Below are 14,146 nucleotides of genomic sequence, written 5' to 3'. Positions count from 1 at the left end.
CAGGGGATCTTCCTGACCCAGGGATCAAACCCAGGTCTCCTGCATTTCTGGAAGTTTCTTTATTGTCTGAGCCACCAGGTAAGCCCTAATTAAATATTACCTAACCATTTAAAATGACCTATATGTGGGAATTAGAAACATATGAGTAGAATAACGTAAGTTGAAAAAGAATAATCCAAGGTATCGATTGATTACAGTTTTGTTAACGCATCTATATATATTAACAAAGAATGAGAAAATTTGGAGGAAAAGAATTTTTTTCTCTGAGATTTATCTATAGAATATTTTAATAGTGGGTAAGAAATGCAATGTTCTTTAAACGCATCTGGGCAAAGCAAATGTAATTAGAATAATTATAGGGATCCACCTGAAGCAATCCCTTGACCAAAATGGGTGGGGGGTGGGGATGAGTAAACCCAAAGTAGGTGAGTTCTTGTATCAGAATGATTGTGATGTAAATGTGGAACACTTTAGCCAGAGACATTCCACCTGCCTGACAACATCTTTCTACAAGAAACTAAGACTGTCTTTCCCATCAGCAGCCCACCCACTTCTCCAACAAGGTCGTCACAGACTAGAGAAACAGATTGGATAGGTATTACGTCTTTATGAAAAATCTACTCTGCCCTACCCAAACATCAGTACTACCCATTTTCAAAAGTTTACCCAAATGAAGTGTGATGCTTATCTCCTAAGTGAAGCTCCAATCACTTTGACACTGTTCCCCACTTACACGGGCTTTGTCACCTGCACCGTGGCTGGTAAGCTCCTTCTCAAAGCTGAGGGGACAGAAGTACAGGTCTGTTTGTGGAATACCATGAAGATGTGACAGATTTAGTCTGATCAACACGGAATAGTTTTGCAAATAGTAAAATACTGCTTCAATCTCTTTTTATGATACAGAAATCTCCCAGTTAAAATAGGAGCGTGAAGGGCCATCTTCCAAATTTGATGAGTATTTTCTTGTATACAATTTGTTCTTTCAATTGGTCATTCAAGAAAAAATTATATGGCTTCTCTCGTGGCTCAGATAGTAAAGAATCTGCCTGCAATGTGAGAGACCCTGGGTTCAATCCCTGGATCAGAAAGAACCCCTGGAGAAGGGAATATTTATATGGACTGAGCATGCACACACACACACACACGCATGCATGTGTGCTCGGTGGCTTCAGTTGTGTCTGACTCTTTGTGACCCTATGCACTATAACCCACCAGGCTCCTCTGTCCATGAGATTCTCCAGGCAAGAACACTAGAGTAGTTTGTTATGCCCTCCTTCAGGGGATCTTTCCAACCCAGGGATCAAATCCACATCTCCTGTGTCTCCTGAATTGCAAATGGGTTCTTTACCCACTAAGCCACCTGGAAAGCCTATATGTGTGTTGTGTGTGTGTGTGTGTGTGTGTGTGTAAGCCTTTTTCTTCTCCAAGAGAGAGAAGAAAAAGGCTTATCCATTGATTTAATTTTTTCTGTGAGTTAAGTAGCAGAATGTTTTGGCAGGGTCACTAAGTGTCATTCTCTGGGGGTGATTTTGTAATCACTGATCTGGCCCATTCATTTGTCCTTAAGGTCACTCGTCCTTCTGATTTATCTTGCTCACTTGTATTATTTTCAGCTCTTAGTTTAACAGAATAAAAATTCTCTTCATTTTGAAAGTTTCTCTCCCCCACCAAGAACAGAGGAATATTTCTGCACATCCTTTCCCCCCACCCCTTCTGCCAGCTTTGAGAACATGAGAGCAAATGAGTGAATAAAGTCTGCAGAAAAATTCAAAGCAGTAGTGGTAAAAATCAAGTCTTATTTTAGTTTTGGAAGCTTCTGCCAATAGAAAAAATTGCTAAGCAAGACATTTCTGAGGGGCAGAAACAGCTATGAATTTGAAGTGAGAAGGCTTGGTTCTGGTCTCAACCCTGCAGACTGGTAACTGGTAACCTCTCTCACTGATAACCTCGTCTGTCAACAAGCAGATCAAATGAGCTGACTTTTTAAGACTCAGTTCTAACCTTCAGTGATTCTAAGTCCTGCACTTCCTAATTTCTTGGCTTCGCATCTTGGTCACAGTACACCCCATTTCCTGCCTTCCTGAGAAGCAGCTCAGTCCCTGCCCACAGCATAGAGGCCCCGTTCCTCTCACAGCCATTGGCCCTGACCTTGGCTAGTCACCTCATGCTCTCTGGGTCTTCTTTGGCCAGTCAGCCATGAGGAGGGTGGAGATGGCTGGCTGCTTCCTGCCTGTCTCAGAGGGGTTGTAAAGGCCAGTACAATTTTATGAAAGATGAATTCCTCCAAGGAAGATCCCACCTGAGTAAGATATTTCAATACTTTAGCTGTAATTATTGCTGTAACATTCAGGAGTCATGAGAGATGGGAAGAGAAGGAACAGGCGTAAGAGTGCCTTGTATTCATGATAATAGAGTGGAAAGAGGCCTTCAAGGCCATCTAGGGACCCACTTCATTTACAGATACAGGCATGGAAACTGAGCAAGTTTAAGTGGTGAACTCCAGGTCATAAGCCTAATAATGTGATGCGGTTGGAGTTGGAGCCTGAATCCCCTGGCTTTCAGCCCAGGGTCCTCTCTTGTACATCGAAACAGAGGTCCTAGAACTCTTGGTTTCCAAATCCTTCAATGTGATGCCTCTGGAACTGCACATGTATGCAAAGCCTCTTCTTGATTCTGTGAAGAAAGACTCCCCAGTAAAGTTACCCAGTGCAGGCAACCTGTGAACCCTAGTCAGGCAAAAAAACACCCAACAATCAGATGATCCTCAAAAACCCACTTTCCCCTCCCAGTTCCCACTTCCTCAGAGGACTAGAGCCAGTCTGCTTGGAGACAACTTGGCAGCGGGAGCACAGAGAAACCCCAAAGACTTGTTATGCTGGTCAGAGTACCTGGAACAGCAGCCAGAAATATCTCCCTAAGGAGAAAAGCCTGAGACTCAGGTTGGAGATGGAGGGACAGTGGGATCTGCCAGCTTCGCCCTCATCTTGTTCGTTATCACATTCAACCCAGATGTCCAGCTTTTGATATCTGGTCTTTCACATTAGGGTATCTGTTATAATTTCATTTATTTCACTTACACATAGTAATTAGGCAATAAGTGTTATATTTGTGGGGCTCTGTAGTAGGTAAGAGGGAGCCAGAAGGGGCTTAGGATTTCAGAGCATTTGTCTTTTGGCGGGGTTCAGGATTCCTTCCTGTAATTGTGTACAGGACTTGGAGGCATTTTTCTTGGGAAGGGGTCTTTAACATTTATCAAATCTGTTACCCTGTCACAGATGGGAACCACGGTAGTGGGCATGCACTAGAGCTCTGCCTCGGACACCTGCTCTCCTGGTCGGCATCCTCATCCCACCCATCGAGTTGAGACCACAGATGACCAAGGGTGGACGGGTGGGGCGGGTCTGGTGTTCCTGGAACCCCAAGAAGCTGGACCTGGCTGCTCAAGTCCAGGCCCTGCTCCTGTGGATTCTGCCTCCATTGTTACATCTTCCTGCAAGTCCTCACATGGCACCTGTGGCCCTGGGCCTCAGTGAGTCCTGGAAAGGCCACAGGGACATGTGGACAGAAGCTTGGCCACCTCCCAGATCTAGAGGACGCTTTCATTCAGCCCTGCAGGTCCTTGTGATTTCAGTGCTCCCACTAGGGGTCTTCCCAAGTGGCACTAGTGGTAAAGAACCTGCCTGCCAATGCAGGAGACATGAGAGATGCAGGTTCGATCCCTGGGTTGGGAAGATCCCCTGGAGAAGGGAATGGCAGCCCACTCCAGTATTCTTGCCTGGAGAATCCCATGGACAGGGGAGTCAGGCGGGCTACAGTCCACGGGGTTGCAAAAAGTTGGACATGACTGAAGTGACTTAACATGCGCTAGGGGGTCAGGTTTGAGAAATTTCTGTTGGCTTTCTTAAAAGTCGTACCCTCCTCACTGCCCTCAGGGACCCTGTGGCCTCTGAGTGGCTGTCTGAGGATGTGTGGTTGTGTGGTTCTCTCACTGCGCCCAGGTAACACCTGGCGTCCCCTCTCTGTTCCCGTCTGTGGCAATGATTTTGGAGGATTGCCTGGTAAACGCCTCCGGTGAGAACTCTGGCGCGAGTGCAGTGTGCCATTTGATACAGAGATTCAGAAGGTAATCACTGCTAGTTGGCGGGACAGGATGTCAAGCAAACTGTAGTCAGAACAGAGGCTCCAGGGGCCAGCACTGCAAGATCAGCACTCTGCTCTCTGCCTGTTGTGTATACTAGCATGCATGTGACTCACTTGCTACAGATGACGTGCTGAGTTCTATTCTTTCTCCCCCTGTAGAGAGAAGACACGGTTCAATGTGTAGACCTTCTCCATCTCCGGCGTCTCCACCCTCCAATTCCAGGACATCCCTAGTACAGGTGAAAACGAAAACCTGTCTCAGCGGCCATAACTCTGCCAGCAGCTCCTCAAAGCCATTCAAAACGCCCAAAGACAATCTACTTACCTCCAGCAGCAAACAGCACACAATCTTTTCAGCGAAGGGATCAAGGGACAAACCATGGTGAGTGTCGGGTGGGTGCTGGCGGCTGGCTGACTGTTCTCGCTGCTTGTCCCTGTAACCACAGGAAGCAGTGCTTACCCATTGTCTTTATTCCTGGGCATTGTGTCCAGGAATCTGGGGAAGTGGGGAGAGAAGGGACAGAAAACCATCGTGATGGGATAAGAAACCTAAACACTGGAGAGAACCGGGAACTTTAAAGGACCGTCTGCCTGACAGGGGGGTTTTTTCCCACTCCTGAGAGCTGAGGCAAGTTGTATCTAAGAAGAGAGTAAACGGAGAAATACTCCTCAGTTATACGGTCACCTCTCAATTTTCTGTCCCAGTGAAGAGAAGTGTTGGTATAAATAATCAAAACCACAGCCAGTCCGCCCAGAGGGGAGTGAGGCCATGGCCCTGCCCAGGGCCCTGGGAGGCAGGCCCCCCACAGAGCCCCCATCACAAGCAGCCTGGTCTCTGTTCAGTGAAGTAACTGCCAACAGAGGCAGGTAATTGGGAGCTGACCACAGGAGGAAGAGAGGAAATCCAAAGAGAACGTCACCACTTTGATGGAGTGGGAGAGGGCTGGCTGAGATGACTGAAAAATCAGAGGCTTTTAATTGACTTTTTTTTACCTCCATCTTTACGGAAAGTCAGTAAAGGTTACCTATGGAATGGACAGATAGGAAACCAAACAGAAAATGAGGACAGGAAGCAGAAGATGAGTATCTTCAAATGCCAAGAGCCCTTACGGACCGGCTTAGTACAGAGCCTCCAGCCTTATCTTGCTGGCCCTGTGAAGGCAGATGAGGGATAAGTATGGAGATTGTTCATCTATATACTTAAAGAGGAAGAAGTCTTCTGTTAATTCATGCTAGTTAATTACACTTAGGTTCATAGCTGGGAAAGCTGTGGATGAAAGTCATCATCAATTGGTTTGTCACTGCACGTGGGAAATTATGATGACTTTGTAAAGAGCTCATTGTGCCAGATCAACTAAGGAGCCTCTCACGACAGAGAGGAAGGGTTCAGACGTGGCTGTCAAGAAGGGGATCACCTGTCATGCAGCCGGGGTTCATGGCCAGGCTTTGCTGTCTTCCGAGTGTTAGGATCTCCATACTGTAGGACATGACTGTAACTGGTTAGGGAAGACCTAGCCTATGAGTGATACTGGTGGCCTCTGGGCCTGCCTGCTGGTCGCATGAGTGTTCCTCTTTTGGTGACCTCGGAGAGCACCTGAAAGGTTGTTTGCCAAGGCATCATCTCGTGTCCTGATGTAAGTGCTTCCTGAATCACTGCCTCTATACAGATCTCAGCTGGTGACCTTGGGCAAGTGACTCGATCTTGGTGTGCCTGTTTTCCTCATGTGTAAATGAAGAATGCGGTTAACAATATCTCTGCCCCACGGGATTTTGTCTATCCCCGTGAGTATGACTTCCCTTGTAGCTCAGCTGGCAAAGAATCCACCTGCAATGCAGGAGACCTGGGCTCGATCCCTGGAGTGGGACGATCCCCTGGAGAGTGGAGAAAGGAAAGGCTACCCACTCCAGTATTCTTGCCTGGAGAATTCCATGGACTGTATAGTCCATGGGGTCGCAAAGAGTCGGACATGATTAAGTGACTTTCACTTTCATGAGGATGTAGTAGTCTTAAGTTTTTTAAAAGCAGCAAGTGTGATGTCTGGAGCAGAGCACATCAGTAAATATTTGATGATCATGTTATCATTATCACTATTGTCACATGTGCCAAAGGACAGAACTCCTATAACTCCTCAACCAGATTGAGAAGCAAAATCTCCTGGTAAAAGTAGAGAAGTGGTTCTTCAAACTCAGACTGAAGTTCAAAATGGAAAAAGATAACCTTTGATTCAGAGTCTAGAAATGAGCTCTAGAGCAACCAAATGAGGGAAACTGGGACAAGGCTCATGGGGAGTGAGTTGGGAGGAGACTCGGGGGTCACAGATCACAGTGTGAATGCTGTAAATGATAAACATTGCCCCGAAAGGCAAGACACAGCACCAAGAATTCTCCTAGGAAACAAGGCTTCAGGGGGACCGCTGGGGTTAGATCAGCCACCATGTTTGGGTCACACCAGCTAGCCTGCACTTACTAAGCCCTGCTCTGGGCAAGGCCCCTTCAGCTAGAGACAGAAGGTGGTTTTGAGAGAATCTGAAAATACTAGACAGGGTCCAAAGAAAGGCAATCAAAAGGATTGCAAGGAGAGAAATAGCCATTCTGAGAAAAGGACTCCAAAAACTACAGCACTGACCTTGTGTGAAGAGCAGAAAGGTCCTGGGTGATCTACCTGACTGCAAGTAGGTGGATATTCTAGACAGATCAAGGGATGCAGGACCAGTGAGGCTGAGCGTTGATTGCAGCAGCCTCTCTCTCATCTCTGGTCAGTCCGTCCCCTGCCCGCCAACACCAGCGAGGTGTATCGGAGGGCTGGGAATAGTTGATTTGGTGGCTTCCAGGGCCTACCTCAGTTCAGGAAGGCTTCCCTAGAGGGCTGTGTGGAAGAAGCACTGGCCAACAGACGAGAAAAGTCAGTTTAAGTCCCAGCTTGGCCACTAACATTCTGTATGACCCTGAACAAGTCACTTAACTTCTCTAAGTCTTATTTTCAGGCCTGAATATTTTGTCATTTTTAATTCACAGTCCTCAAAACTTCTCCAAGTTTCTTAATTGTCTACTGAGTTTGAGTTGGAATCTCAGCCCATTATATACTGTAGATCCTGTTCCAGTGGGTACCTGAAGTGGGGAGAAAGCAGAGGCAGGGCTGAGTCCCCCTTTAAAAGCCAAACACCTACATCTAGAAGGAGGTTTATCTATAAACACCCTCTACAAACTGGCTGCAAACCCCTTAATCGAGTCGTGATCATTCGATACCGTCCCCTCACTCTAGCTTCCCCACCATGTCTTCCCTTGGTCCCTTTACCTAAAACATCCATCCGTCTTTATTCAGTTTAACATTTAGTGAGCACCTACTGTGACACTTTGTCCCGGCTCTGTAACAGTCCGTAAGGGTGTACAGGGCTTGTCACCTGTGGCACCTTTGTGCAGGCTAAAAAGAAGCCTGGATGCAGCCCCGGACCAGAGAGCACAATTGGCTAATGACCATCATCCCTTACTCACTTCCTCAGCCTGACATCTAGTGCAGTGCACAACCTGCACAGCTGTACACTGTGCTTTGGTGGCACGAAATTAAATAAGACGCACTGTCCTAGGAAGCCTGTAAAAGGAAACATGCGCCAACACAGAGCACAGTGTGACAGGAGCTAAGCCTTTGGTGGCACAGAAGAAGGGTGCCTAACCCAGGCCGAGGACTCAGAAAAGGTTTTCCAGAAGAGGTCACACTTGAGCTGAATTTGAAGAATAAATAGGAATTACACTAGACAAAGAAAACTGGACTAGAATGATAAATCTTACATTGATATAGATACGTATGTGTGTATATATATATGTACACACACATACATATATAAATCTAATAATATATTTTTAACCACAATTTTTTTTAATCCTTTTTTTTTTTTAAGAAAATGGGGATGGTGTCCTAGGCAAAGGAAACAGAACATACAGAAGTACTTTCTTGTCAGGAGAGCCAGGTGATGAAACTGAATAGACGAATGAGGGCCAGATTATAAAATTCCTCTGTATGAGCTATTCGGGAATTTGGACTTCACCCTGAAAGCTGCATGGAGCTGTGAGAGGAGTGGTTTTAAGGTGTTGTAAGATCCCCGTGGCAGCAGTATGAAGGTGGCTTGAGGGGCCACTCGGGAAGCAGCCACAAGAGTGAAAATGCATTTGTATGACCCGGGTGGGGCATCATGACAGCCTGGACCCGGACAGCAGTAGTGGATGTGTGCGGATGGGACCAGATGGGAGATACCAAGGGAAGCTCCACAGGACTTTGGGGCTGGCTGTGTTAGGGCTTGTAGTACAAAGGAAGAGTGTAGGGTAATGTTCCTGGCTTGAATAGCTGAGTGACTGGTCCTGCCACTTCCTCAAGAGAAGGACAGAAAGGACCAGAGTCTAGGGTGGGGAGGAAAGGAGGAATTCAGCTAGGGAGTCAGTGGAGTTTGAAGTATCTGAGAAACATCTGCGTGGAGATGTCTGCTGGGTATTGTCTGGAACCAGAGATCGGGAAAAAAGCCTGGGCTGGGAATGGGGATTTGAGAGTTGTCAGCGTAGATGTGGGCATTGAAGCAGTGATACAGATGGGATTTCCCTAGCAGATATGGAGCTTGAGAGGAGCAGGGGCCAAGGGCAGGGCCCACGAGAATGGAGTCTGGGTGGTGGGGGGTGGGCAGGCTTCCCTTCTCTCCTGGCTCAAGCTTCACTGCTCTTTACTGCCTACCCCAGGGACCACCTTCTTCTCAAAGCCTTTCTCTCTCATTCTTTCTCTTGTTACCAGCCACTTGATATACTGGGATCTCCTTTTAGCCCCCGCTGCACTTCATTTTTGCCTTATCCATGCCTCTGTGATGTTGTAGATGAGACCTCTGTATTCCTTCTGCTCCGTGGTAATTGCAGGGCCTTTTACACAGCAGCTTCCCACACTCAGCAAACACAGTACCCTTGTCAGTAAATATTTGTTGAACTGAATGAAATGGATCTGACCATTGGAAAGGATCATAAGATTTCCATTCCTGGAGACAGTTAACCCTTTATCTAGAATTGTCTAGACTGGCACTATCCAATCATGTATAATGTGTACCACACATGTAATTTGAAATTTTCTAGTATCCATGCTGAAAAAAGTGATAAGAAATAAGTGAAATTAATTTTGAACAATGTTTTATTAAACCTAATATAACCACAGTATTATCAATATACTGTGATTATTATCAATAATCAGTGAGAGAGTTCATTTTTTTCCCCCAAATCTTAAAAACCCTGTGTGTTTTACACTTAGAGCATATCTCAATTTGTACACTAAAATTTCATTGGAAATACTTGATCCATATTTAGATTGCATTTTAATAAATAGTGATTATAAAGTAGATTTGCGTACCCAAGTTGTTCCAACATATAATTAATTAAAACATTTTCTAATAACTGAATCAAGTACCTATTTTTAAGTTGTGAATTAAAGTTAAATAAAAGTTAACATCAGATCCTCAGCCACATCTTAAGCCCCTCCCCTCTAGTTCATCTTAAGTGCTCTATCAGATAGCACAGACCTGGACACCTGGGCCAGGTAACCCTGGGTGGGTCCCTCTGGTTCTCTGATTTACAGGTGTATGAAGGTGACTCCGGGAGTTGGTGGTGGACAGGGAGGCCTGGCGTGCTGCAATTCATGGGGTCGCAAAGAGTCGGACACGACTGAGCGACTGAACTGAACTGAACTGACGGTGACTCCTCAGATCTCTTTAATGTTATGCTTCCTGACAGGAGTTGCTAAATTCCCAGATGGAAGGAGCCCTCCTGCTTTCTCATATTCACCTGCTGCTCCTGGGGGTGCCGTGGGAGCAGAGCCGGAGGACCCAGTTTGGTCATGCAGAGAATCCCCCTGCCTGAGCTGTGTTCCCTGCTTCCAGGAGCTCTGCATCCAAAGGCCAAAACATAAGCTGTGCCTGCAGGTGGCTTTTAGATGAGGTTAATAGCAGGTTAGGGATGCCCTTTTCCAAGTAGCTCAAATTCACTTGTCTGGCCATACAACACCACTCCTAAGTTCAGGCCCACCTCCTGCCATCTCAGTTCAGTTCAGTTCAGTTCAGTCGCTCAGTCGTATCCGACTCTTTGCGACCCCATGAATCGCAGCATGCCAGGCCTCCCTGTCCATCACCAACTCCCGGAGTTCACTCAGACTCAGGTCCATCGAGTCAGTGATGCCATCCAGCCATCTCATCCTCTGTCATCCCCTTCTCCTCCTGCCCCCAATCCCTCCCAGCATCAGAGTCTTTTCCAATGAGTCACATAAGGTTAAATGGTCCATGGGCTTGTTGTTTTCTCCCTTCTGTGCCTGGAGAGGTTAAAAAGTAACTGCATTAGAAGAGAGGAGAACACGGGGCATCCCTGAGCTATCAGCTTTGTCCCCTCTGCCCGCAGCACTCAGGATTTGCCCAGCACCCAGGCTCTCAGAGCCCTTCTCCTCTAGTTCACCAGTGGGGACCACCCCTGGGGAATCCAGACGCCAGAGAATATCCTGCCTGAAGTCCACAGAGCCCATAAAGGTGGAGGAAAGTGAGTAAAGGGGTTTTGTTTCCAGGTGGAAGTTAAGAGGGAATTCTGACTAGTTGGCTCTTATGTCTGTGTTTTGCCAGGGGACCAGCTTCTTGTGTCTGACTTTTCCACCTGCTGCCGCTTCAGCCTCCCTGGTCCAGCTTGATGGGCTGATAGGGGAGCTCAAATGTGCAAAGCCACTGATGTGGGTGGGAGCAGGGAGGAGGTTTCCTCCCCTGCATGGCTTGTTGCCTTCTCTTTGGGCCTTATCAACCCACTCATGTGTGCTGAATGCTAAATGTGCTCAGCTATTAAAAATGCAGGAGATGAGCCTGCTGCTCCAGAAGGAAAATGAGCCAGAGTGAAAGAAAAATCAGCAGGCTCTCGGTTTCCCTGCATGTGCCTGGCAGCAGGTGGGGGAGGGCCCCCCTCCTCAAGGAGGCAGGGCTCCTGTGGGTGCTTAGGATGGGAGGCGTGTCCTCCTGGGCAGTGAGGGCTGGGGGCTAGGAGCACTGTGGAGGCGGAAGTGATAACTGAGACACTCTGCCAGGCGCCCTGGGAGAAAGGCGGCTGGCTTATTGCTCTTGCTTGGCATTGGTGTGAACTAGGGGCAAGACCACAGCTCAGTACTGATAGCTCCCACAGGACGTAGGGAGTCATCTCAGGATTTGGCCGAGGCTGGAGAATTCTAGAGACTCATAGGACTGCAGGCCCTCCAACCTGACTCCTCTGACCACCCCAGATCCCCAGCCTGATTCTTGCAGCGGCCCTGCCCTGCTCAGAACTCTTCAATGGCTCTCGGGTGTTTGACTGCAGAAGTTTAACCCCTTTGGAGGCAGATGTATGATCTGGCATTTCCCCACTTGTCTAACTGCCAGTGTTTTACCCCTTCGTTTCATACTCCAGGTGTCTCGATCTCACTGAAGCTCCTCAGCATGCCTCGTGTGTTGGCGTGCGCTGTTTCGCCTAACGGCAGCAGCCTCCTTGCCTGTCCCTTTTTGTCGTTGTTCAGTTGCTAAGTCGTGTCGGACTCTTTGGAACCCCAGGGACTGCAGCACACCAGGCTTCCCTGTCCTTCACCATCTCCCAGAGTTTGCTCAAACTCATGTCTATTAAGTCTGTGATACCTGTCCCTGCACATGCTTAAAATCTCTGCACGAGTATTGCTTCCTCCATGAAGCCTTCCCGGACTTTTTATACAGATTGAGGTGCTCCTTCTTCTAAGCTCTCATTAACACTCAGTTTGCCAGTATAAGAGCTACCATCATACATGGTACTTACTTGCATCTTTAGCCTCCTTTGCCCCCTGCTGCATCCCCATTTTTTAGCCTGGAATCTGGCGTCCAGCAGATGTTTCATAAGCAAATATATGATGAATGAGTGAGCGAATGAAGGAGTCTGTGAAACTAGAACCGCTCCTTTGCCTTCTTTTTCCTCACAGAGATTTTTCTGATGCTAAAGGAAACAGCAGGTATAAATAATGATCTTTTGAGTTATTGAAGAGAAATCAGGGTGCCATGTGCCACTGTGGAATTCTTTTTCCCTGTTACAATTATTAGAGTTAGGAATGGAGAACTAGGTCCTAAGTGATTAAAAAGGAAAAACCTTCTGTGCTCTGGCAGGAAGGGAAAGGTACTTTCTTTTAAGTTAGAGGCAATAATTACAGTCATACCAACAACACAGCCCCTGCATGTCATGTCCCAGGATGTTATAAAGAACGCCCTGATCAGAAGGGAAGTGAAGAGGTGGCATGGTGTTCCACAGAAGTCCCTCCCTGGCCTCCTGCTTACAGATTCAGCCCCTCGCACAAGACATGGGTTGGGGGGACATTTGGAGGCCAGTTTTTGCCCCGGGTGGTGCAGGTGTGGGTGTCAAGCAAGAAGGAGTGAGGCAGAGGATGAGGGGCAGAAAGCAGGTGGCCTGAAGGAGTAGATGCAGGTTACTGTGATGAGCCACAGAAGAAAGAGGAGAAAGAGAAAGGGCAGGTGGGCACGAGGATGGAAGGAGGGGCAGGTTAGAAGACGCAGGCGTCCAGAGGGCATAATATCTCTGCCAGGACAGGGAGGCATCTGAAAATTAACCGTCTAAGTGCTGCCTGTTCCCTCAGTTTCAGAAGAACAATGGACAGCTCCTTGGGTGTAAACTCAACTTATCTTGTCGAGTTACAAAATTAGGGGCTAGATTGGATTTCCCTGGCAATCCAGTGGTTAAGACTTGGTGCTTTCACTGCAGGGGATGAGGGTTCGATCCTTAGGGAACTAAGATCCTGCATGCCATGCAGTGTGGCCAAAAATAAATGAATAAATGTTAATAGGGATTAGAATCTAAGGAGGAAAATATACTCTAGGACAACTGGGGAGGGAAAAGAAATGATATGTTGCAGGGTGGGGGGCGGGGGAGAGTCTGAGCCAAGAAGGTTAGTAACCATGGTCCTTCGTATCTACAGAGGACATTGTCGGTTTTAGATGCCTTCATAGGCATTCCTGCCTTTGTGCTACTCCTTTTTGAGCCTCAAGGCTGCTCTGTGATGAGATGAGGAAACAGAAGTCCGAGGTGATGAAGAGTTGGGCCTGAGATGACACACACAGAGCTGGACAGGGGTGGAGCTGGAGCTATGGTAAAGAGCCCTGCCTTTAGAGCACCCTGAAGTCCAGCCCCCGTGCCACCCTTCACTTTGCTGAATTAGTGTCCTGGGCCAACCTTTCTAAGCCTTAGGTTCCTCATCTAGAAATTGTGGGTGAGGAGGAAACATGACCTCCGGTGTGTGGGCTACCACCTAGCACCTAGCAGTGCTCAGTGTGTGCATGGCAGGGTGAGTGAGGTGCTGTGTGTAAGGGATGGGGGGAGGTCAGCACCCGTCCCCCCACCTTTGTCATCTCAGTGGCTCCTCTACCAAGAATAGAAACAGCTGGAGGCTAGTCCTTTCCTGAAGCATTTGTACTGGTGTAGAGCTGGCCCACTTCGTGTTGTGTTATATGATTTAACCTTCATTGCAAAGATTGGCTCATTCCTCAGACGCTGATTGGGCCAAGTGCTAATAGTATATATATCTTTGGGATAACTCTGGAGTGATGGATACATTTGGTCCAAGTCCCTGTCCTCAGGTAGCTCATAATCTGGCCAGGTCCCAGGGTCATAGAACTAAAACCTTGCTCTTTGATGTTATAAGTGTGGCAGAAACACCAAGGAAGGCAGAGCCAGCACTGAGAGAGGAGAGGACCCGTCAACCGGATGGAGGCAGATGGGGGCGTGTTCACCCGGAGGAGAAAGGAGGGCACAGCAGCAGAAGGAACCGCCCACCCACTGCAAGGCCCAGAGCCAGGCAGACACGCACAGTGTTCAAGGAGCTAGAGCTCCTGGAGGCTGTGGGAGAAAGTGCCAAGGGCGGGAGCCGTGTGGGGCCAGCTGTGAGGGTGGAGTTGGTCCGCTGGGCAATGGGAAGCCCGCAAAGCCCTCTAAGCAGCAGGATAGCAGGGTTGGA

General features: G+C 47.8%; 1 protein-coding gene across 14 annotated transcripts in view; it reads left to right on the top strand.

Moving 5' to 3' along the window:
* ATXN7L1 (ataxin 7 like 1) overlaps positions 1-14,146 on the top strand; it is a 264,507-nt gene that overhangs the window by 202,766 nt on the left and 47,595 nt on the right. For 12 of the 14 annotated variants that reach the window (XM_061413937.1, XM_061413936.1, XM_061413935.1 and 9 more), the window contains one exon: positions 4,300-4,522. In XM_061413937.1, coding sequence (XP_061269921.1) covers positions 4,300-4,522 — 223 coding nt within the window. Of the gene's footprint in view, positions 1-389; positions 596-626; positions 762-4,299; positions 4,523-14,146 lie in introns of those variants that run through there. The other 2 variants (XM_061413947.1, XM_061413942.1) reach the window with 2 other exon arrangements.

The sequence above is a fragment of the Bos javanicus genome, chromosome 4, assembly GCF_032452875.1.
Source record: "Bos javanicus breed banteng chromosome 4, ARS-OSU_banteng_1.0, whole genome shotgun sequence".
Taxonomy (NCBI): domain Eukaryota; kingdom Metazoa; phylum Chordata; class Mammalia; order Artiodactyla; family Bovidae; genus Bos; species Bos javanicus.
Note: the sequence above shows the minus strand (reverse complement) of the source record. Positions and strands in the feature narration are given on the sequence as shown.